We start from the raw sequence: 25,817 nt of genomic DNA on the forward strand, positions 1-25,817 counted from the left end.
TGTGTTTCCTCCATACTTTTTATTTCAAAAGTGGAATTATAAGTTTGGGGTTGGAGGTGAAGTTTAATCCATTGATCATATTATAAACCATTGTATATGATTATCTTGATAATAAAAATAGAATGTACACTTATATATGAAATATTTCAAGAAAGTAATGGTGAAATTTGTGTTGCCGTGTTGAAATTATCATTCTGGCCCAAGTGAAAATAAACAATTTTCCCTGTAAAGAATAGACAACTTATTTGCTTGGCAACTGGTGCAGATTTCATAGACTCAGAAAAGAGTTCTGTGAGTACCACTTTCTAGACATCATTCACATAATTTCCCCTTTCCTTTCTTAAGTAAAAATGTTATTTAGAGCAGTAATTTTTATTATTAATATGACCAATATTATTTAGAACAGAGCACTAACTTCTATGAAAATCAATAAAAACTAAAATATTATGCTGTCATTTTTATATTGCCAAAATTAATCTCATCATTTTGAGACTGTAATTTTTGGACTAGTTTATGGATGTTCCATGATAACTTTATTGTTTTGTTATTCCTCAGAAGATAGTGTCCTTTGTTAAAGATCTCAGTGAAATTTGGCAGGAAGAGGAAACCATGTTCTAGGAAGTTTATTTTCCTTCTGTTTATTTTAGTAAGATTGTACAGATTGGTCAATGAAAAAGCTAAAGGGAATTTTTATTTTTTAATCTTAGTTATGTGATCTCTAATTTTATGTAAATACAGAAATTTGAGAGTTAAGTGATAAATACAAATTTTGATAATTATATAGATTCTCTGTATAAAATAGCTACATTATACCATCGGTGCCCTTTTAGGTCTTTACATACTCTTCAGTGGGTGGCAATATTGTTAAAAACGTGATGCAGTGTCAGTTTTTCTAATATTGAATTTACTTATTACCAACTTGTGTTTCTCAACAAAAAAAGCATAGATCTTCCAATTGTATTTTAAACAATTTCCATTAAGTTCTCAAGCAAAGTCCATAAAGTTCACAGTAAATACCTAGACAAGTTTTTAAAATACTGTCAAGTTTTCTTTTATCGTGTAGTTTTACCTTTATTATCTTTTTCTTTTTGAAAGCTTGAGAATGCAGTTATACCTTAGCCAAATCCTTCAAAGAGATCAGTATTAGCGGCTCTAACACTTAGGACTCAAGGTTGTTATTTGTATTTTTCCCTAGCTAAGGTGCATGTGACATAACTTGCCATTGTGGTCATTGTGGTTCATTTCATTAAGCTTCGTGTTCTATTGCTTTCTTGAGACTTGGGAAACAGTACTTTTCTGAGTGATTGTACCATATTGTTCCAAATATAAGGCCACCCAGAATAGAAGGCAACCTCCAACTAGAGACAGCTCAAATATGGAGAAAGGCTGGGGGCCGCGAGCCCGGCGGGTCTTGCAGTGGTGGCAAGGTTGCCGAGGAATAGGACGATGCCTGCCCACCCTCCCGGTGAGTGAAGACCAGTCAGCTGGTGCATAACCAGATGGCTTCTACTGCTAGAGAAAAGTTATACTTGGGGGGGGAGAAAACAATCCATACATATGGAAGAAGATTGCTGTGTGTCTAAAGCTGGGAGGGAGGCTGGGGCATGAGCTTCTATTTCCTAAACCACTGTCTTCAGTGTCTTTTCCCGAACCTGGGGTGAAAGCTGAGCAACCATAAGTAGGAGAAAATAACAAAGCACCGTGGACCTTTCACAAATAGAAGTATGAAAGGTCAGTGGCCGTGAAAACGAATGAATACCATCCGATGTCTCTAGGCAGACTTGGAAAATTATTCCTTGCCCTTTCCCACTGACTATTAAATGGCAGGTGGCAAACACTCTTTTGCATTCCTGTGTATATTGAAATCAAGCAACTCAAGCTGGCAATCACATTTCAAATATTAAGATTTTCCACTTTTTAAATTCCCTGTCTCCTGAGAAAGCCAAGTACAATTCAAATAAATGGGCTTAATTTTAATAAAATAAGCTCAAAGAGAATATTTAACATCATTTAATGATCTGGTATTTCATTCAGTAGCATATTTTAAAAAATAGTTAAGTGAAAATATATTGGTGAACTGAGAATACATACTAATTGAATCTAGATCATTTCCCAAATATTGGTCTTATTTTGCTAAGTACTGAGAAAGCTAATCTTTTGTTTTATAATAAGAATGAAATCTGGTAGAATGTAGTGCTTGATTATGTTATAATCTAAAAATGATAAATGTATTTATCATGTATTCATGCTAAACTTTACCAAGAATTTGGTTACTCTTATGGTTTTACATAAATAATGCAACATATGAACCTTGGTCATTCTGGTTGATGACTAGTCCATGGCTCTCAAAGCTAATTTTAAATGGAACTTTAATTGAAAGATATGTTTTTCCCCACTGAATATTCTATGAAAGATAGTGTTGTAGCTTTTTTGTTTTGCTTTGTTTGTAGGAAATGAAAGAGCATTCATATGCTTGTTTCTGTTTAGATATGACCAGAAAATTACTCTCTTAAGTTTAAACAAAACTAAATGGACCTCATTATTTAGTGCAAATATGCTATTAACACTGATTTTAAAATTCTCTTAAACCAAAATGTTCTGAAGGTTCCCAGGCCCAAGCAAGATTATGCTAATATTGATATGCCTAATTTTTTGCCAAATCTGGGAAGAGAACTTTTGAAATAGAGGCTGTGCCTAAAAGATTTGAAATTAAATGGTGGAAGGGTAGCCCCAGAGTAGAAAGGATAATTGCCTGCAAAGTTAAATTAAAAAAGAAAAGCAGAGGACCCAGGTTATTCAGGGAAGAAGACAATCCTTGTATGCCATATTTATAGAATCATTTGATCTCTGCAGAGGAAGAAACTGCCCAAACATTTGTGGTTAAAATAAAATGATTGAACTTTAATAACATTTAAAGTTCAATTAATTTCCCTTCTACTATTTGTATCAAGGATTATTATATCTGATTGGATTTAAGTTATAGAAAAACAAATTTTATCATTTCACTCTCCAGAGTGGGTTAGGGTTTTTATAATTGACAGATATTTTAATTGCCTATACTTAAGTTCTAGTAGCAATAGAGGAGTCACCTAAATACTGTAATGCACTGCTTCTCCCTGTTGGTGAGTAGAGTGGGGGGTAGGACTCGACTAGATTGCTCAGCTCTCTGAGCAGGGACTCAGTAGGAGGCTAGGGGAGCCTTAAAGAACATAGAAAGAAATGACAAGGGAAGGGGAAAATATTCCAAATTACAAAAATAGTAATCATTGTGAAGATCAATGGGGGTTGTTAATTTATTTGTAAATAGCTCTGGCTATACAACCCATACTTGTAACTGATGCTGATTTCAGCTTTCCTTTCCCATTCCTAAATCATATACCTTACAAGCTCATCTGGAGAATGTTGCAATTTCAAGTCTTAAATCATTGTTGTCTCTCCCTTTGTGAATGTATGTGCACCTTCTGTGGCTCCTACTCCAGGGATTTGATTCATAAGATCAACTTAAATGTAGAGTGATAATCTACAAGACATGGCAGAATCTGTAGATTTGTTGAAAGGCAGAAATTAAAATTCTTTTTGTCCTCCAAGACTTTAATGATCCATATAAAAATGGTCTTGGGAAATTTCTCTTCCTGATCTTTCTAGGAAAGTAGATATCTACCGTTTTCTTTTCCTTTGTAATCCATCATTCTTTTCCAAATAATCTTTTTTTTTTTAAAGTGGAAGGCCTCTGGGTACAAATCCAAGTTCTTATATAGCTGACTGTATCTCAAACAGGCCTAATTAATCATGCCTGCATTCTGATTTCTCACCAACTGAGTTGAAGAATCTATAAACTAAAAATATTTAATTTGTTAACAGTTTAGGTTTTATTTTTTTAAAGGCTAGAAAATGAAAGAATCATATCTTAAAATGTTGAATTTGGTTAAATCTCTTTTTAAAATGCTCTCCTATAGGTCTTTCCCTCAAAGAAGGGCTTATAAGAAAGTTTCTACAATGCGAAAATGTGATGTGTCTGCATATTTTGAGACATATAGAATATGACATTTGACCTGCTGAGTGAGCATGTTTAACTCCACTGCAGAGTAACTCACAAAAATCCCTGATCATGAGTGGCTTTAAGTTTCAAAACTCATTCCTGAAATGTTGTTAATGGCCATCCCCTGGGGACTTGGCAGCATGGAGGAATCACTCTCTTGGTACATCAGAGATGACATCTGGGCAGATATAGTGGTGGCTCATGGTTAAGTTTTCTTGCTGGTCAAGCAGCAGTTGTATTCCAATTAACATTGACAGTATCTTAGGACAGGCTAGACAAAAAAGTAATAGAACAGTTAATTCTTATTTGACAGTGAAATTGAATATTGAATGACATCTATGTAGATATAAACGACTTTTGTTTTAATAACAAAGTTGTTGATTTTCTACTAAGGGTTCTTTTAGGTTGTCATCGGGGGCTGATGGGAGTAACTGTTCCCCCAACTCTCCAGCTAGCTTCAGTGGACATACCACTCCTCAGCAACCTGAACCCGTGGTACATTCTCTTAAGGTAACCAACCATGTGCAACCATTTATCCAGAGCTTCAGTTGTGTCGTGGCTTGTGCTGTATTCTGGAAGTCCTCACAGTCTTGCTTTAACCATAGAAACTTTATTTTTTGACCTTTATAGTATGACTTTTTAATCTTAATTTTTGAAGTGTGATTTTGTTTTTCATCTAACAAGTGTTGAGTACTTATGGTTGAGTCTCTAGTTTTATCATTGTTTTCAGTAATGTGATTCATACCTACCTGCATTGAAGTTCAAGTCTAATGTGCATGTATATCCATATGTGTAAAATTACAGGTATATGTGCAATGTAGCATGGATGTCTTTAAATGTAGGGAGTTAATAGTTGGTCACAATGAGGAAGGCTGTCATATTTTTCTTTATGCAACTGAAGTATATTGTGCAAATTACTAAAAGAAAGTACAGAAATAAACAATAATCTACTCTTTCTTCTACTAAGTAGAAATTATGTCTTTAAATTCCAGTTAATGTTCCACTATAGAGTATTAGAAAACTAATGTTGTCATTCTGTGTAAAGATAATTTGGCTTTTACTTCAAGATTCTGCAATGACTACAAAAGTTTGGGCAAATTTATCATTTTAATCAACAATGATCTAATAAGCAAAATTAATAATAAATAAGTGCAACAATGAAAATTAATAAGCAATATAAATATTTACCTAACAGGAGAAACTGATACAAGCAAGAAATATCTCAAAAAATTGAGACAATTCCTTAAAATTTTATCAGTTCCAAAGTATGAAACATTGTCCTTCAACTGTCTGTTATCTCTAACAGGAAGCCTTGATGAAAACTTTCTGAGCCTTAGAATAGTCAGAGTGCCTCAGTTCTACTTTTGTTGCATAAGTTTTACAGATTTTCTTAGATTAAAGATGCAGTTTTGAGGAGTGGGTCACATTTTCTATGACATACATAAAGTGGATAAGTACATGAGAACTTGAAGACACATTTCATTTCTGTGATGATTTAGTTTTAGCAGGAGATTTAGTTCTCTGATTTGTTTTGCTTTAACCTATATAAAATGAGTTTGCTTTGCCTATACAGGGATTTTTGAAATAGGAAGGCACAGGCATCACACTGGTGGCCATTGGCAATGCGCTTGGCATTTAGGTGGGAAAAATTGCAAAATGAGCAAGTGAGCAGAATTCACAGAATGGCAAAACCAGATCTGATGGGTATTGGTTTATTGACTGAAAAACATTTTACTCTGAAAAATGGATGAAGTTTAGCATGAATCAAATACTAGCCATCTGAGAAGCATTTTAGAAATGGGAAATGGACCAGAGATTAATTTGACTTTAGCATTATAGCTTCTTCCCATGCTTGAAAAGTAACACTTTGCCCTATTCCTCAAACTGTTGAAATTTGTTGCCTAGTTAAATGCCAAGTGCACTTTAAATACCATTAGCAAAATGGGTGGCAAGAAATAGCCCCCTAATTTCTCAGTGCAACTATTAGTGTGGCCTTAAAGCAAGGGGATGGAAGGAAAAAGCTCCTCAATTTTCTCAGAATTTATTCTCTAATTTTTTATGTAAAATTTTATCTCAAGTGGGAGATATTATGGAATAATTACACTAAGTGTCCTTGGCTGGCAGACAGGTGATACTGAGTAACTGAAGCATCTTTATTGGATAACTACAGACCCTTGAATATAAGTGCATTTATTTCCATGAATTAACTGTGTCATGGAAACAGAAGTTTGTGCAAACATAGGTTTTGGAAAATGCATCTCAAGAACTTATGTACTTGAATAAAAATGTGATGTCTTTTTAAAGCTGCTTTGTTTCATAAGATTTTTCTGTTCTGAAAGAAATAATTAAAACAATGGATCAGTTTCTCACTTTCTGATGGGTTTCAAAGAAAACCTGAGGCATGAATAAACTCTATAAGCATGGTTTATGGGGAAGTATTGTGAGAAATTAGCCCATTTATAATAGCACCATATTTATTTGGAGCATCATTTTATTTAGTGAAAATTAACTGACTTGAAGTATACTACTTCTCTGAGGTATATTACAAATAAAACTTTGTAGGCAAATGTACTTATCCAAGGGGCTCTTGAAGTTTTCTATGAATATTCACTAAGCAAAGTCAATTATTTCTCTTATGCATATGAATAATGTGAATTAAATAACAATTGAGTATTAGGACTTTAAAGAAGTGGTATCTATATAGCAATAATGTCTAGGAGTTTTGAATTAAAATGAGAGTAGCATATGAATTAGATTATTACAGCACTGAATTCTAGTTAGTGTCATTATCTATGAACTTGACATAAAGGTCCCAACTGTTCATTGGTGTAGATTCTCAGATTTGGTCATCAGTACTGACCATGACAATAATTGAACCAAGTAGTTCCATCAGTGTCTCAGTTCAGTGTGCATTTTCTAGGAGCTTTAGGAAAATCATTAGTTTTTATGCAAATTAATGCTTTGGTAGAGAAAAATTACCAATATACTCAGATAAAGTTTTGTCTTTTACATTATAGAAAGTACCCACATGAAAATTCTAAACATTATTAAAGGAGTATTATTTTCAACCCATTTAGGTATAATTTAGATAAGTGGAATATAGTCATGTAAATTTTTAAAAAAAATTTTCACCCCAGACCTTTCGATCTAATTAAAAATAAGTGTAGCATTTCTCTAATATTTTTACTATAAGGAGCCAATGTTTCTCTTTGCCACCATCAAAGAGTCATCTCCACATTCCTTTCTTAGGCATTAGGAACATGTCCAGGCAAGAACTATGATGTTAGTAGTTCTTATGTGCATATTCATTTTTTTAGTTTTCTGTAGTCTACATATCATTTGGACTGTTTGGTACATAATTAATTACATTGTTTGCTATTACAGTGGACCTAGAGACATTAATTGTCTCCAAATGGTTTCCACTATTAGGTTATTTTAATGACCAAAATAAATCCATCACATTATCATATACATTAATGAATTCACTTGACTAATAATGATACAGTGGATTGTTTCTAATGGCCATTTAAAAATAAGTAGAATTCATTGTAGATAGTAATTGGAGAATCACATATTTTCAAAAGTTTTGGTCATATACTGTGATATGCAGACATGAAGAAAACTAAAGGTTTTGACAAAATGGAGCTCCTTGATGGTTTTATCATAACTAATAAGTTTTTTCCCATGTGAAATTTGCTTTTCTTTTTCAACAAATCCAGGTCTTGGATGTTCAGGAAACTATAGATCGCCAACAGGGTAAAGAGTATGAACATGACCTTAGTGAGACAGAAAAAGCTATAGTCAGAGAAATGTGCAATGTAAGTTTAATGTGCTTTATTGTATATTCTGTGTTGAAAGCCTCATCATAGCTTAGTTCCTGCTTTATGAATACCTACCTTTAACAGTGCTGATCAAATGTCATTACATTTCTATATAAAAATAAGGAAATTACTCTCATTTTTATATTTAATTTATTTTATTGCAGGTTTACTAATATAATAATCTTGTAATAAAATATTCAAATTAGAGAGTTGAGATGTCACTCAGTGGTAAAGCATTGCTTAATTTGTACATAGTCTTGGGTTTGATTCCTAGCACTACAAAAAACAAACAAACAAACAAACAAAATTCAGACCAGATCTAGGCATAGCAATACATGTAATCTCAGTACTTGTGAGGCTGAGACAGAAGGATCACAGTATACAGCCAGCTTCAGCAACTTAATGAGGTCCTCAACAACCTAGGAGACCCTGTTTCAAAATAAAATATAATAGGGCTGGGGGTAGAGCTCAGAGGTAGAATACTTCCAAGTTCAATCCTGGGTAACACACACACACACACACACACACACACACACACACAAATACATACAAACATACTCAAATCAGAAATCAGAAATGATCAGCCAGTTCTGTACTCCACAATGATTTATGAACATTTCTAAGATTAAATGTATTGACTAAATATTAATAATTTTTATAAAATAACTGGCTTTTTAATAATATTCTTTATCAGTGTTTAAAACTTATGATAAGCAAACATACCTCCCAACCTCTTTAGATTTATTAACTATTCTTGAAAATTATTACTACCTTACTAATATTTGCTTAATTCTTCATAAATATGTGTACTTCATGTCATGAAAACAATTATCTTTACTTTTACTCATTGATATGAACTCAGGAAATAGTAAGTTAAGACTGGCATGAATTTAAGGGACAGATAAATTGAAGAAATTCATACTGAAAAAGATGAATATAGTTTTTCAAATGTTATATTTACGATGATATCCAGTGTGATTATTAATGTGCCTTGGATTTTATTAACAACTTACTAAATTTTAATTTTTAAGTGATTCTCATTGGGTCTATCATTTAATCTAGAATACAATTTGTGAAACTTTAAATAGCAAAATGAATTATAGAAACCATTCATTCAATGCAATAAATCATGATTAAGCACTGATCATATTAATCACCAATTTTAATTGGCTTTGTATTATACTTTAATCCTCATAGTCTTTTCCTCATTAGGATAGCAAACTTTCTTTTTTTAAATTAAAATTTTGTGTGTGTGTGGGTATGGGGATGGAACCCAGGGGCATTCTACCTCTGATTTACATCCCCTGCCCTATTTTTTTATTCTTTTTAATTTGAAACAGGGTGTCACTAAGTTTCAAAGGGCCTCACTAAGTAGCTGAAGCTGTCTGCTAACCGCGATCCTCTGGTCTCAGCCTCCCAAATGCTGGGATTACAATCATGCACCACCATGCCCAACAGGATAGCAGACTTTCTTCTTAGAAATACCTTTGAGATTTAGATCTATTAGGATCTGACATCTCAAACTCTTTTCACCTCCTTGAGATATTTCTGTAATCTGGTAAATGTTAGGTATATCCCATGAGTATTTTATGTGCTAGGGTGAGATTTTTAGCTCCTGCTTACTTGTGTTGTGGCTGCTTTTTCTTTTGCAAACATTTCAAGTTCTTTTTTTTTTCATATCTGTTGTCTCTTTTTAAAAGATGAATAGTTATAGATGCAATTATGTCATAATTTCCTAAATACAACACTTTTCATCATTTTCAACTTTTTAACTTGTGACTAATAGTTTTTAATTTAAATATCTCCCTTAGATAATTTAAAAAATTTGTGCCACATACCTAAGAATGCCTGTTGTTTCTCATTTATTGACTATGGAATGAGAAATAAGAGCTCAGAAAACAGGAATTGTAGAACTAGAAGAATTACAGAGGTCATTTTCTAGTGATTGCCAAAGAAGAGTGTATGTAGTTCCTTTATAATATGATATCTGAGTTTAATATCCCAGATAATTTGGATATGAGCCCCTGGGTAAGAATCTAAACTCTCCTATTTTATGTTTGAAGGAATAAAGATCCAGAAATAAAAAGACATACTTCAACTTTTTCTTAATAAACAGTAAATCAAGATATTTTTAGATCATTTTTGAAGACCAACTATTTCCCAATTGTGGTAAATTTTGGGACTTCTATTTTATTTCTTAAAGAATGAAAAGTTCTGCATCTGATAGACTGGGCCATTTCCACTGTACTTGACAGAATTTCTATGAAGAAATTCCAGGAATGTTTCTCAATCACACCCTCTCTTCCCTTTCTCATGAAAAATTTCTAGATATTAGAAAACTTATTTCTTTAGTCTCAGAAAAAGCCTTCTACTGCACTGGATATTGATTAGCTTTGTGTTGATGTATTTGTTTGTTCATATTTCCAAAAATGCTTCAAACAGCACCAAGCAGCACTGTTTGAAGTGTATAAAATACATTTTATAGTGTTTTTTCAGTGTATGAAATACTTTCAGAAAGCCAGAAGCTTTTCCTCCTTGTTTACCTTTAAAAGTTCTCTAGAGTGTTTTTTTTTCTCACTGTCCACTTTTGGTTTTGATACCTAGAACTTGAAAAAATACAAAATAAACCATATCTGATTCTTAGCCCTCATATTTGGAAACAATTTTAAAAACAAGAGGGTTTTATTTTAAAATTTGTGTTACTATTCTATGGACATCATAAACACATAGTAGGTAGTGGAAAAAATGAAGATGGCAAGGCAGTTTCATAGATAATTTCTTAGAAACTAGCAAATATTATGAAATCTTAGTTCCTATTGAAGCAAGTTTATGTTTTAATAATAACATGACATAAATATAAAACTTTCTCATAATAGAATATCAATGATAAGACTGAGGAAGGCCTGAGGATAATAGAAGTTTTTCCACTGTTTCCGGTATTCCTTATAGAGATAAGTTGTTATATCTGAACAGTGAAAAGATTATTTTCCCTAGCACAATTTTGTGTGCTACTTAGTTTTCAGTTGTTAATTCTCTTCCTGAGATTACTACTTCTAAGAAATAATAAATCTCTATTTGTAATAAATGCTTTGATTTGGGGTTCATCTATTTGGCTCTTGTAAACTCACAACAATTGAAATACTTGACCAGTTTTCTCAATCACACTTTGAAACAAACACCTATTCTACTTTCTCAGTTATCCAGTCAATATTCCTGTGTTTACCTTAGTGCCATTGGTTTATTTCAGAGTTTAGTCTTCTGTAAGAGTGTCCCTTAACCACATATAATACCTGGGTGAAGTCCCATTGTGCTCTACATTTGGATGATTGAAGAGGAGATATACTTTTGAGTTGTAGCCAGCTATTGCTTTGATCCTTGTGAGGCCTTTAACTGTATTTTTCTGCTTATAAACCAGATGATTAAAATATTCTGGGTAGATGTAATTATATTTAGGAACTGTAAATGGAATGTTTCTAGCATTTTTAGGTATTTTGATTTGGTGTTTGTATGACTTCAGTCAATATATGATAAAATGTGACTTTCCTAACTTACTTGTATTTAGCTTGTACTGTTTATTGCTATATAACTCCTTTCCAAATACTTAAAAGACCATTACTATAACCTTGCTTAAGTACAATGGAACAAGTACTTCTATGTGCTGAAATATAGAAACTAGTAGTTCCATTGACTTAGAAATGAAGATAGAGCCCTATAATTCTTACATATCACTATAAATCTTATTGAGCTTCCCAGGAGCATCCACTTCTATTTAAAAGAAAAGCCAGAATGATAGTCTGTAAATAAGTAATGAACAAAATAGTTTTATGTTCATGATAGAACTCTGTAAACTTTTGTGGAATTATCTAACATCATCTTCTAATGAAACATTCTAGGAGGGTTATGGCTGCTGTTGTGTGTGTTTATTCTAATTAGTGGTAGTCAACTGGTATACTATTGTGAAATTTCATAGATTTTATATTTTTCTTAATCCCTATATTCCCTTTGGCAAACATCTATCTTTAATGGCCCAATATTGAACAGGTTATAATTGTTTCTTTCAAAAATTCTTAAATTTATTCTTCTATTTTTCTTATATTTGAATGCTTTCTGTTTTAGCAATCTGAGAGTACTATTTAGTAGCTAATCAGATTTGTGGCAGCTGAGGCACTCACTCTGCAGAGAAGCCCATGGAAATATACTAATGGCCATAAGATGACTAGCTCTAGAACAAATGCCTTTTCATTTTTCTAAGTGGGTTAGGCACTTCTTGTCTGATAAAAGAATTAGGATAATCTTGCTAAAGTGTTCTTAATTTTGTCTATAAATTAGAATCACTTTTGAAACTTTAAAAAAATTCAGAGGCCAGAATCTCACCTCCACTGAAGAAATTTGGATATCAGAGGATGGGAGTTACTGTTTAAGAGTTCTCCAAGTGTTTAGTGTGTAGCCAGAGTTGAGGATCACTCAGGTAACTAGAGTAAGTTGATGTGTTTTTAAATTTTGACCCTGGTTGCTATAAAAGTGGAGTAGTCCCATCTGCAGAGCAGTTCTTGTGTCTCAGAAGCTTACCATCATGTTTTATTGTGTGTTTGAACTCATTCATGTGGATATTTTGTCTCCTGTCTTTACATCCATCTTGGCCCCTCATAATTTCCCCTAAAACTAACAGAACTCTTTGTGAAAGAGAACAAATAAGATGCTTACTCTTTTTTATTTTATTTTTAAGGTTGTGTGGAGGAAACTTGGAGATGCTGCAGGTTCCTGTCCTGGAATTAGGCAACATTTATCAGGAAACCAGTACAAAGGACCTATGTGAGAAGCATTCCTTTACAAACATGAGATCACCACTGCCAGAAAGAGAAAAATGGAGGGTGGATTTATATGAACCTCAACTCATGAAACAAACATGGAGTGATTGTACATTGCACATTTCTTTCCACTAAACTTTCCCTACAACTTTCCCTATCAAAATAATATTCTGTGTATCTCACCTCTGAGTCTACAACAGTCAAGGTAGCTTTGAAAATAATCACCATTTTTGGTACCATATTTTCATTAGAATTAAAACATTCTTGACTCCCCAGATCCGATTGTGAAACCTGCATGGTCAGAAGAGTACAGTAGAGCCTCAGTGGTTTTGATGGAGTTGACGCATTGCATATAGGTGGGAACTTTCTACCACATCATATTAGAGAGCTGTAGAGGTGTTTTTCAGCTTTCCAAAGTTGGGAGTTGGACACTTACCACTTATACTTTAGTCAATACATTATTTGAGTATAAGAGAAGATTAGGCTTCTGGGATTTTGTTCTGACTTTTTAGGTGCTAAAATACCACACAAATTCTCTTATCAGCTAGAAGGATAGCAAGTAGAATGTTTATCAGAGAGTACCATTCATTTAAATTGATCAGAATACATATATCTTTTATTTTAATCCTGATGAGTTGTTCATAAAAGCACATACTAGGGATATACCACACTCCATATTTATTAAATATATTAGTTTCAACTAAAAATCAAGCAAACAATTTTTAAGTGTTTTGAAGTGTGACATGTCAATTTATACAATTTAGTTTCTAGACATGCTGTACATTTAATAAACTTTATGTGAACTTTAAAATATTGCACTGCATTTATGAAAAAAGCTTTCTTTGCTTACAGCAACTATCTAACTTTTATGAAGCTAACGCATGTCCTTCATTATTGAGGCTAAAAGCTCTTGTTCAGATTGCTTGAGGTTTGGAAAAGAGATGTGCTAGCTTTGCTTAGTTTATTTCTTATTTTTGGTATATATAACACACACAGACACACACACATATATATATATATAAAATATTAGAATGTGTGTATTGGAAATGCTATGATAGGTATTTTGTGTTTATCTAAATGCAATGATAGTTTCTTGTATGAATGTGCAAGAGGCCCATGACAGAATATTACATTTTTACTGTAGTTTCAGATGATAAAACTAGTAGAGATGCAACAATTCCAAGTTTGGGGGTATCTTCTAAATTACTGGGATTTGATTCATAGTAAATATTCTTTGTTGTTTTTTTTTTTCAAATGGGCTCATTATACAGTGTATTAAAGGGTCATTGGTGGGGGAAAGGATTTTGGTACAGTTTTAAAAAATATAACTGTTATGAAACACCAGCCCTCTATTTTTCAGAAAATTTTTATAAGTTAATTTACTATAGAATTCTCTCTATATCCTAATTGGGTTACAGTTTAAGCCTCTTTCATTTAAAATGTGATATTTTAAAATACCATTGTCCTATAATGAGAAAATTGCTTGCTATATTTACACCTTCTCTCATAGAAGAACTTTCATCATTAAATTGTTGCATTTCTACATTCTGAAGATGTTAAAAACAAGTTTTTGTGCCTGCAGGACAGTCTGCAGAAGCTGATACAAGAGACACTGGTCTTTTGGCAGAATACTTGTGTAAATTTTGATACTGTATAAAAATTATTTTTTTAAAGTTCCACATAAAATTGAGTATTAAGTCTATGTGTTCATCTTAGCAATGGTAATAAATTATTTAATCTCAGTGTTTTTGTCTACTTCAAAATACTTTTACTTTATTGTATATATTCCAAATAATCATTAAATATCATAATGCTCCTATATGGTGATAGTGATATAGAGGATTCATCATCTTAAATATAAAACAAAGGTGTGTTTTAAATGTGATTAAACTGGGAATGGTGGTGCATACTTGTAATTCCAGTACTTGGGAGACTGAGACAGGAGAATCTCTGGTTCACTGGCAGCCTCAGCTACTTAGTGAGGTGTTCTGCAACTTAGTGAGACTTTGTTTTAAAACAAAGAAAAAAAATAGGTCTTGGTAGAATGCCCTGGGCTCAATCCCTTGTACCACATACACACAAACAATTTCTTATAATGATGGATTTAATATTCAAGATTTCTTAATTGTACCATTCTCTATTATTGTTAACACTTTAGAAAGAAAAATTTAAAATGATTCTGTTATAAAATCCTTTCTTGTTCTTATAATTCACATATATTAAAATTGAACTTTACTTATAAAATTATTGAGACTTTTGTCATTACAGGGAAATACTGGAAGGGAAATATTAATGAAATGGAAACCTTGGTCATATGAAAAACTTAAATCTAGATTTTTAAAGTTTGCACACTATTAGGAAATATAAAATAGCTCCGTATGACCAAGATATGAATATAAATACATGCTTACTGGAAACCATTAATCAGATGGTGGAATAAGTCTTCCTGTACTTAGCATTAGCCCAGGTTTAAATAACAGAGTATATTCATCAAAGTGAGTGGCAATGTACTCTTATGTGATCATTTCATAAGTTTATGATCTTTTCCTCTTTAGGACAAAGGTTAATTTACATATCTCAGCAGAGTAGTTTTTACCAGCTTAGAAGCTGATAGATTGACAATCAGAATCTAGTTTTTAATGAATGCCTTTCACGTTTTTAGCACATCCTTAAGGCACCATAAAGAATGCAGATCATCTTGTGTGACATTCAGTGAAATACTGAGAGTTTAATTGGGATGTTTGTTCCTTAGTTCAATGAACGTTTAATGAATTCCTACCACTGCCACATGTGTAAACAAAGCTTTGGTTCCTGACTCATTGTGCTGACTGCTCATAAATGAGGAGTAGAGTCTTGCATGCTGGTGGGAGCTTCCTTTATCCTTAAGATCTAGATAGGATCTCCTCAAACATCCATTTTTTTTCTGGTCTGAGCAAGCATTAAGCCTCCTGATGATTTTCACTGATTCCTAGAATTTGTACTCTGTGGTAAGCTTTCTGCTGCCTTATCCTCCCTTCATCTTGGGAGCAAACTGTTTCCTCCACTTGAAACCCTGGTAAATACTCCTAGAAGGAATGTGCCTTCTGCAAGCTGGCTTATCAAGGGGAATTTTTGACAAACTTCAGTCATCTCTGTAATTAATTCATATATTGGCTAGTAAAGGATAAAACTTATCCTGGAAAACAAAGACAGCATATTAGGTCAAACCATATGAAATCAACAATATTTGACTAATTTTTTAAACCATAAAAAACAGTAATTTCATATGGTTTGACTTCATATGATACAGATACTTTGGGAAAATGGGACTTAGAGAGTAATTACAATAGAAATTAGAAAAAACCATATTGGCTGGAGCTATATTAAAATATGCTGAGATAAGAGCAGCATTGCATCAATAAGGTTTGACTTTAGATAGGCTGATTTGGGGCATGAAGGCTCAGTATTTGACTCTGTAATTAGCTCTGTGAGTTTGAACAACTTAACTGAACCTTAGTTTTCTCACATGATGAATAGAGATAACACCCATATTGCTGAACTGTAAAGTTATTTGTGTGTGTGTGTGTTTTGGGGGATGGAACCCAGGGGATTTCTACCTCTGAGCTACACTCCCAGACCTATTTTAGATTTTATTTGTAAAGAGTGTCTCACTAAGTTGTTGAGCGCCTCACTAAGTATCTGAGGCTGGCTTTGAAACTGTGTGATACTCCTGTCTCAACCTCCCAAAGACTAGGATTACAAGTGTGCACCACCATACCCTACTTACTGTAAAGTTATTGTTGCTTCCCTAATTCTAAACTTCAATGGTCTTGATATTGCATGAGAAATAATACCAAGTCCATCAAGAGATAGGACCTGAGACCAGTAGCCTGTGATAATTTATACCATTAGGCTGGAAGAAAACAAACATCAATGCTGAAGAGTCTGTCTAATGCCATGTAGAGAAATTCTAGTTTCACAGTTACATACTATTAGATTCTATTCTTTATATATCATCCAATCTGGTATAGGTCCTATCATAGCTAATTACAGGTAGGGATTAAGCAAATGGAGTACAAATGGCCATTAGTCTCATTCTCGTAAATAATCCATGTGTTTTAAAAGCTAAATTTCCAGTACTGTCCAATTTTGTATTTTTATATCACTGAGAAAGAACAGAGCATTCTATTTGAAAATAGAATGAGTACCTGCTACAGGTTCTCCTTCTGTTTCAGACCCTAAAGATGATTAAAAAGATCTTTTAATATATAAATTCATGATTTCATTAGACCATAGGAAATAGTATGCTCCATAGACCAGTGATTATGATGAATTTGTGAGAGAAGAAAGAAAAACAATTGAATGAAGAATGAACCTATAGTTCAGAGGACATAATGTGGGCTACTATTAGAAAAGAATAGTGGTTCTGAGGGTACCCCAAACAGGTCAGGCAGAGGGCAATAAAGATGTTTTTCTCCAATCCAAAGTACAGAGTTTGGGTATCTGAGTTGGAGAATGGGGAAAAAGATCTTCTATACCCAGAGTATTAGTGACTGGCACAGCCTAATCAGAAGTTTCTCCCAATAATATTTTACACTTAAAGAGTATCTATGTCTTCTAAGCATAGAAGCCTGCCCTGCTTTTCCAATGTGAAAATTGTAAAATAAGCATAGCAGGCTAATGTGGAAATTTTAGTACTAAAATGAGTATATAATAAAGAATCACCCAGCCTTAGAGGAAAGCCATGAATATGAATCAGAAGCACAGAACTTCACATAGAAAATAATATGTGCCAAGGAAATAAAATTCAGAGGGCTTCAGGAGTATAGATAATATTGTTAGAAATATTGTAAATAAGCTGGGCACTGTGGCACATACCTGTAATCCCAATATTTGGGAGACTGAGATAGGAGGATCACAGGTTTTGGGCCAGAGCATGGTATTTAGCAAGACTTTTTTTTTTAAAGGTGGACTGGGAGTATATCCCAGAGGTAGAAACCTCTACTCCCCAGCTAAATTCTAATTATCACAAAGAAAAAAAGTGAATAATTGCAGTCACTAAAAATAATTTTAAGATTCAAAATAAATGAATAGAGGTATTTACCAAACTCACCTCCTTCACCATAAGAAAGAACCAAAGTTGCAGGTATACAGCTGAATTTGATGTGAGTGACCATGAGATAACTTTGGAAATCAGTGAGAGAGCCTGGAATCTAGTAAATTCAGATACTCAGGACAATAGAATATCAAGAAAAAATATCCTGGTATCTGCAACCCTGGCTCTGCAGCTAGGAAAAGGAGTCTCCAGATAAGTCAGTCACAAACAATAAGAAATCAGATGCTTTCCCTAATATGCAAAAGCTAGGGAGAAATGGGTAACAGGAGGAACTCTAGATGAAGAAGGAGATCCTATAGAGGGGCAAATGAGGCAACCTAACTGAGGGGATGAGAGAGGGGGAAAAAACTCTCTAAAGCACATGATGTACTTAAACAAACATATCCAAGTCAATCACTAAACCAAACATGGGTATGAGGGATGGGGAAGGAATGTGGTGAGGATCAGGTAAGGACTAATTGGGTGATGTGTGCATGTATGTCTCCACAAGTCTTTTATCCCATTAAGATGTATGACTACAGTGCACCAATTAGAAGATGAATAAAATGGGCTAACACAAATAAATTAAAAAGAGGGAAACTTTTTAATGCATATGATGTACATTAACAAACAACAAAGTCAATCACTAAGCCAAACATAAAAAGGAGTAGGGAGGAAATGGGAGGAAATGGGTAAGGCTAATTGGTTAATGTGTGAATGTATGCCTCCACCATCTTATACCCCATTTAGATGTATGACTACAATGCATCAATAAAATGTTTTTTAAAAAGTGAAAGGGAGAGCCCTGGGATACTCTGGCAGCTCTAACTACTGTAAAGCTACACCATCTTCACAAACTCTTATCCCATTTAGATAAGGAATCTGAAATCGACACAGTAGCCTTGATTTGGAAAAGAATCTCACATAATCTCCTAGGATATCCTCAAGGTCCTGCAGCCATAAACCATCTTGAGAGGAAACTATTGTATGATTTTGGACAGTTAATAGGAGTCAGAAACCCTTGTGCATTACATCCCCATCTCTGGGAATGCACAGACATTTCACTGCACTGGCTTTGGGAGTCACCTGTTTCACAAACCCACCTTGACCCAGGACATCAATTGTGATGTAAGCCTGCTGTGTATCTGTATTGCAGGGGATAGGTATTGTTACATGGAAGAGAACAGAGGACACTGCCACTGACATCAAGGGCATGGTATACAAATGTGAACTCACAGCAGTGACAGAACAGAAGGAAGGCTTCCATGAGGTTCTTACAAACTTTCTCCTTGCACCACACTCCAGTTCCTGTTATTAACAAGGTAGGAAGGGAACACCACAGTTCTTCCTGCTGTCCCTACATGAAGGTGTGCTGAATGGTTCTGAAGAGCCCCATAACTTCAGGTGTCACCCTGTTCCTAGAGGTGGCCCAGGGCAACTGTACCCTGTTCCAATCATGTCCTGCTTGTCACTGGCTCCTGGGAAGGTGCTACAGCTGAAGAAAGTGGTCAAGAAAAGCTCCAGTTGTCACCCTGCTCATGACGTGCACAGCCAAAGGAGGCCCGAAGAGGAACTCTTCCTAGCGCTAGTTTGGGCAGGCATTGTCACTAAAATAGCAGAAAGGAACACCATGGTACTCACTGACACTTCACCTAATGGTTCTTGCTGCTTCACCCCATTCCTATTTCAACCACACACTGCTCTCAGGGGTGAACATCATAAAGGTGAGGGAAGTGGGTGTTATAATTTCCTCCACTGCCTGTTTCTGTATAGCAACTGGCCCATGCCACTGTTGGGGCTGCCAGTACCAGAGATTAGCAGTATATGAGGAAACCCCCATCTTGCTTGTACCAGGATTTGACTCACCACTGCCATTGTAGGAGTAGCCACATATTAAGCATCTCACACTCACTGCTGTCTATACCACACATGCCTGAACTGCTAATGTATCCACACTACTGTGTAGGCCATAAATTCTTCCAACTCTGCTATGGTACATGCTGGTCCCAAAGTCATTTACCCCAAAGAAATGATAATGAGACTATGCTCTGCTGCACAGTTAGAATCAAAGCCAACATCACATAGCAAATTGACACCCCAAGACACAAATTCAGGAGAAAGCCAATTACTAAAAATGCCAGCTTATAAAAGTACTAGAGATAGTTGATCCACCAGATATGGAAAGCTCAACATAGTACACAAGAGATAACATAATGCCCCCAAAAGAATAATAATTGTATCAAAGATTCCAAAAAAAATAAAAATAGTAAAAATGCCTGAAAGAATTTAAAGAAATTAACATCTCAGTGTGACCTAAGAGAGTATACACAATTAAAATTAGAAAGACAATACAGAATTATGAATGAGAAATTCAACAAATAGAGATTTTTGAAAAGAACCAAAAACATCTTAGAAATGGAGATCCCAATAAGTAAAATAAAAATACAGTTGAAAGACACAAAAGAAAACTAGATAAAGTTAAAGAAAGCATATCTCCACTTGAGGATAGGTCCTTTTTGAATACACACACATGAAAAAAATAAGAAAAGGAAGATGAGTGACAGTGAGCATAAGAATATTCAAGATCTATGAAATGCCATTAACTAAACAAACATCCACATTTTTGAAACACCAAAAGGTAGAGTAAGGCCAAGGACAGAAAACCTATTCAGTGAAATAACAGAAGAAAATTTCCCTAATATTGAGAAAAATAAGATTATCTGCCAATGGACACTTACAGTACCCCAAATAGACATGACTAGAAAAGATCTCTACCAAGTTGTAGTCAGACAATAGAATGTACAAGACAAATAAAATTTAAAAGCTGAAATAAGAAAGCATCATGTCACATTTAAGGGTATCCCCATTAGACTAACAGATTTCTCAGAAGAACCATTCAAGCCAGTAGAGAATGGATCAGCTTTAGAAAGGATAATTAAGGGAATTATAGAGAAGTGAAATAAGATCATGAAACCATGTGAAAGCATAAATGCTGCTATGAGTAGATATACAAAAGAAAAATAAGAATCAAATATTGTTAGTACAGTAAACCATCAAGACACAAATAAACACAAGAAAGAAAGGATAAAGAACATTTAGAGCAACTAAGAAGAATATCAAAATAATTTACAATCTGGTGTGTTTTCATGTATGCACACATTCATGTAGATATGCTGGGGATCAAACCCAGCGTCTTGTGCTTTCTAGGCAAATGCTCTGCCATCAAGCTATGCCTTGAGCCCCAGAATATCAACAAAAATTATATAAGTAAGCCTTTATCAATAAAACTTTGACTATAAACAGACTAAATTCTTCAATTAAAAATACAGCCTGGCTGAATGTATAAAAAACAAGACTGATCTATATGGCATCTATAAGAAACTCGTCTCACCAGTGAAGACACAGTCTGAAAGCAAAAATATGAAAATATTTCAAGCAAATAAAAACCTAAACCAACAGGAGTGGCTGTGATTTCATTTGATAAATTAGACTCTAAAGGGAAAAAATGATAGTAAGAGAAAAAGACTCAATATACAATGATCAAAGGAGAAATTCAACAAAAAGATGATTATAAATCTATATGTATCTAATGTTGGAGCTCCCAATTGTATAAAAGTCACTATTAGACCTAAAGGGAAACATGGACTCTAATGTAATAGTAGTGGGTGATTTTGATACCCCTATACCAGTGGAGAGATTATCCAGATTCCTCTCCCCCTCAAATACTAAGGAAACATCAGGGTTAAACTATATTACAGATCAAATGAACTTAGCAAATATTTACAGAACATTTCATCCAATTGCTATAAAATGCACAATCTTTTCATCAGTGCAATGAATGTTCTCTAGAATATGTCATCTATTAGGCCACAAAACAAGGCTTAACAAATTAAATCATATCCTATATCTTTTTTTCTGTTCACAAAATCTAAAGTTAGATGTCAGCAACAAAATGCATTAAGAAATTAAACAAATGTATTGAAGACAGAATAACACCTCTTTGAATGAACAGCAGGTCACTGAGAAAAATCAGAAGCCAAATTAATAATGTCTTGAAAGAAGTGAAAATGGAGATACAATATTCCACATATGTAGGACATACCAAAAGAAATACCAAGAGAGTTTATAAGCAATGAGTACCTATATATAAAAAGAGAGATTTGAAGTATATCTGAAAATGTGTTGTGAGGACTTAGAAAGCAAACAAACCAAATTCAAAATTAGTAGAAAAACAGATAAATATCAGAGAAGAAATAACAAAAATTAAGACTTAAAAGATTCAATGAAGCAAAGTGTTAGTTTTTTTTTAAATATTAACAAAATCAATAAACCTTTCACTAGACTAATCAAGAAATACATTACCATTTTAAAATTTTTTATTGGAGACTTCCAGGAAGATGGCAAACAAGGAAAGCAGCACCTACCAGTCCTCCTGACACCCAATCTCCATTGCCTTAAAAATAGCATTCTACAAAGCCAGAAAATACTACCAGTAGAGGAATAACATGATATTTACAAATCAGCAAGATAAAAATGTTAGAATACTGATCAGAGAGCAGCAAAGAAACCCGCCCACCTTGCAGTGGTGGGCTCCACCGCAACATCATCTTCCCTCAATGTGCCTGACTGCAGAGACATGCATTCCTCGGAGAAGCCCTGGACATCAGATTTTGGTTTAATATCTGAGTGGGACAACTTAAGGAGACATTTCCAGCTGTGACTTCCTATCTAGAATACAGGAAAGAGAGTGGATAATGGCAGAATTAGAAGCAAGATGACAAGGAGACACTCCCCATGCAAGAAAAGTGATTTTGGAAGAACATCCCAGAAGAGATTAGAGAAAAGACTGCTTCAGCCGCACATGCTGGGGAAATCTTAACAACATACCTTGTAAGAAAAATGATCTGGGAGTGTTGGAGGGAGCCCAGGAGTGCTGGGCAGGAAGCCCAGTCACATGTCCCAGGGAGCTCAGGGCGCCTGGCTGCTGCACTTCTCTGTGCTGCACCTGGGGTGGGGATGTGCATGGAACAGCAGATTCTGCTCCACGTGGTAAGGCTGTGGGCCTCCACTCATGGAGGGGAGATAAAATCCATTGTTGCTGAGTGCTCAATCTCGCAATTTCTTTAAAACACACATACTGTCTTCTCATATTAAAAAATATTGGAGAGGGACCAAGATGGCAGTGGCAACAGCCAGGATTCAGGAGATGCTGACAAATTCTAACCAATCCACTTTGAACTTTTGGACAAAAATCTCCGCGAAAGGGGGACTGTTCCTGCTGCACATGCTTAAGAATTCTGGACATCATACCATGTAAGGAAGGTGCTCAGGGGAGAACCAGGAGGAAGGCTGTGGCAGGGGTGGTGGCAGCCAGCAAAGAAGCAAAGATCTGATCCAATTTACCTTGAACTTAAGAAATCACCCCAAAGGTAGGCTGCTATGGCCATGCATGCTCAGGAATTCTGGACTTCATATCATGTAAGAAAGGAGCACAGCAGAGAACCAGGAGGAAGGCAGTAGCAGCAGGGATGGTGGAGGCCAGTATTTGGGAGAGGCAGAGGTCCAATCCAATCGGTGGCAGTGATGGTGGCAGTGGCAGCTGCAGCGGTGATGGCAGTGGCTAGTATTTGGGAAAGGCAGAGATCTGACCCAGTTTACCTTGATCTTTTGAAGAAATCGCCCCAAAGGTAGAATGCTACAGACACACATGCTCAGGAATTCTGGACAACATACTTGTGGGAAAAATGTTTGGGAGAGAATTGAGATGGTGGAGGCAGCAGCAATGGTGGTGGCCAGTATTCTGTAGAGGCAGAGATCTGATTTAATCCACCTTGATCTTCTGAAGAAATTGCCCCAAAGGTAAAATGCTACTGCTGCACATGCTTGGGAACTTGGGACAACATGCTTTGTGAATAAGGGGCTCAGAAGAGAACTGAGATCGCTGTGGCAACAGCAGCAGTGGTCAGTATTTGGTAGAGATCCAATCCAACCCACCTTAAAATTTTAAAGAAATGTCCTCAAAGGTAGACTGCTACTGCAGCACATGCTTGGGAGTTCTGGAAATCATACTGTGGGGGAAAGGTGTTCAGGAGAGAATCAAGATGGTGGTGGTAGCAGCAATGGTGGTGATGACCAGTATTTGGAGGGGCAGACAGATCCAGTCCAATCCACCTTGAACGTTTGAGGAAATCTCCCCAAAAGTATACTGTTCCTGCCACACAAGCTTGTGAATTTTGGTCAACATGCTAAGTGGTAAAAGGGTTTGGGGTTTATCAGAGGGAGCCCCGCATAGCCAGGATGGGCTGCCATGCTGCATGTTCTGGGAGACACCATCCCTTATGGCCACCGTACTCCTCTGTGCAGAGTGGGAGACCACATGGATCAGCAGAGCCTGCTCTCCAAAGTGAAGCTGTGGACCTCTGCCTTTGGAGGTAAGACAAAATTCATTGCCACGAGGTATTTGGGGTCCCAGCTTTTGCAAAAGACATGTACTGTTTTCTCATATTAAAAAAAAAAAAAAAGGAAAAACACCAGGTGTGGTGGCAATGAATCCCCGTGCTTGGGAGGCAGAGACAGGAGGATCACGCAGGTTCAAAGCCAGCCTTGGTGGCTTAAGAGACCCTGTTTCCAAACAAAAACATATTAAAAAAATAGGTCTGGGAATGTAGCCCAGAGGTAAAAGGGTTTCCAGGAGCCCCAGTACCACCAAAAAAAAAAAAAAAAAAAAGGGAAGAAAAAAGGGAACATCTATAAATGACCTGCTCATAGTGACAGAGCCCAGAGCCCAATGCACAGCAAGGCCAGTGCCAGGGCCTCTTGAGGCCAGGATAAGAGCATGCCATGGGGTGAGGAATGTGCTGGGGCCAGCAAGGCCAGGATCACAACCTGCCATGAGGCAAGACCAGTGCCAGGGACTCTGAGGTCAGAATCAGAGCATGCCAAGGGGTGAGGCAAGTGCTGGGGCTAGCAAGGCTGAGATCGAAGCCTGCCATGAGGCAAGGCTGGTGCTGGGGCTTCTGAAGTCAGGATCGGAGTCTGCCAAGGGGTGAGGCTAGGCTGGTGCCAGGGCCAGTGAGGCTGGTATTGGAGCCTGCCATGTGGCAAGGCTAGTGCTGAGGCCTCCAAGGCTGGGTTTGGAGCATGCTGAGGAGTGAGGCCAGTGTAGGGGCCAGAAAAGCCAGGATTGGAGCCTACCATGAGGCAAGGCCAGAGCTGGAGCCAGAGAGGCTGGTATCAGAGTCTGCCTGGTGGCAAGGCCAGTTCTGGGGCCTTCAAGAGTGCCTTCTGAACTTACAATGCGGCATACACAGAGAAATATCACAGAAAATAAAAAATCAGATGCTTTTCCTAATATGCAAAAACTAGGAAGAAATGGGTAATAGGAGGAAGTCTAGTGGAAGAAAGAACAGTATGGAGGAGTAATTAAGTTGACCAATCAGAGGGGATGGGATGGAGGAAGATGGAATCTCTTTAAAGCACATGATGTACATAAACAAATATATCAAAGTCAATCACTAAATCAAGCATGGGATTTAGGGAGGGGGAGGGAATGGGATGGGGATTGGATAAAGGCTAATTGGATGATGTGTGCTTGTATATCCTCACAAGTCTTGTATACCATTGAGATGTTTGACTACAATGCATCAATAAAAATATATTAAATTTTAAAAAACCAGCACTAGAGAAAATACTCAAAGAGATTACTGCAAAGAAGATCTAAGTAATACCAGAGAAAAAAGTATTTTCATCCAGTTAATACCTAAGGAAAGAAGGAAAAAATATTAATTCAAACAGAAGTTAAAACTTAAAGTGTTAGGAATTAAAAATCATCGCTCAATAATAATATTGAATATAAGTGGTCTCAACTCCCCAATTAACAACAACAAAAAAATAAGATGGCAAATGGATAAAAAAGAAGAATCCATCTATCTGCTGCCTGCCAGAAACACACCTTACAAGTAAAGATAGTAAAAAACTTAAGGTAAAGGGCTAAAGAAAAGTAATTTATGCCAATGGAGCTTGAAGGCAAGTAGGAGTAGCAACTATGAAATCAAACAAGTTAGACTTCAAGCTCA

The 25,817-nt window shown here is 35.6% G+C and overlaps 1 protein-coding gene across 6 annotated transcripts in view; it reads left to right on the plus strand.

Moving 5' to 3' along the window:
* The window catches only part of CCDC85A (coiled-coil domain containing 85A), a gene marked incomplete at both ends in the record, with an annotated part of 245,290 nt that extends 232,614 nt beyond the window's left edge, over window positions 1–12,676 (plus strand). Inside the window, 4 exons of one of the 6 annotated variants that reach the window (XM_080711723.1) lie at window positions 1,331–1,465; window positions 4,433–4,549; window positions 7,759–7,857; window positions 12,587–12,676. In XM_080711723.1, the coding sequence (XP_080567849.1) occupies window positions 1,331–1,465; window positions 4,433–4,549; window positions 7,759–7,857; window positions 12,587–12,676 (441 nt within the window). The remainder of the gene's footprint in view (window positions 1–1,330; window positions 1,466–4,432; window positions 4,550–7,758; window positions 7,858–12,586) is intronic. The other 5 variants (XM_080711724.1, XM_080711725.1, XM_080711726.1 and 2 more) reach the window with 5 other exon arrangements.
* Between the last annotated feature and the right edge of the window lie 13,141 nt (window positions 12,677–25,817).

The sequence above is a fragment of the Muscardinus avellanarius genome, assembly GCF_963383645.1.
Source record: "Muscardinus avellanarius genome assembly, chromosome: 15".
NCBI lineage: Eukaryota > Metazoa > Chordata > Mammalia > Rodentia > Gliridae > Muscardinus > Muscardinus avellanarius.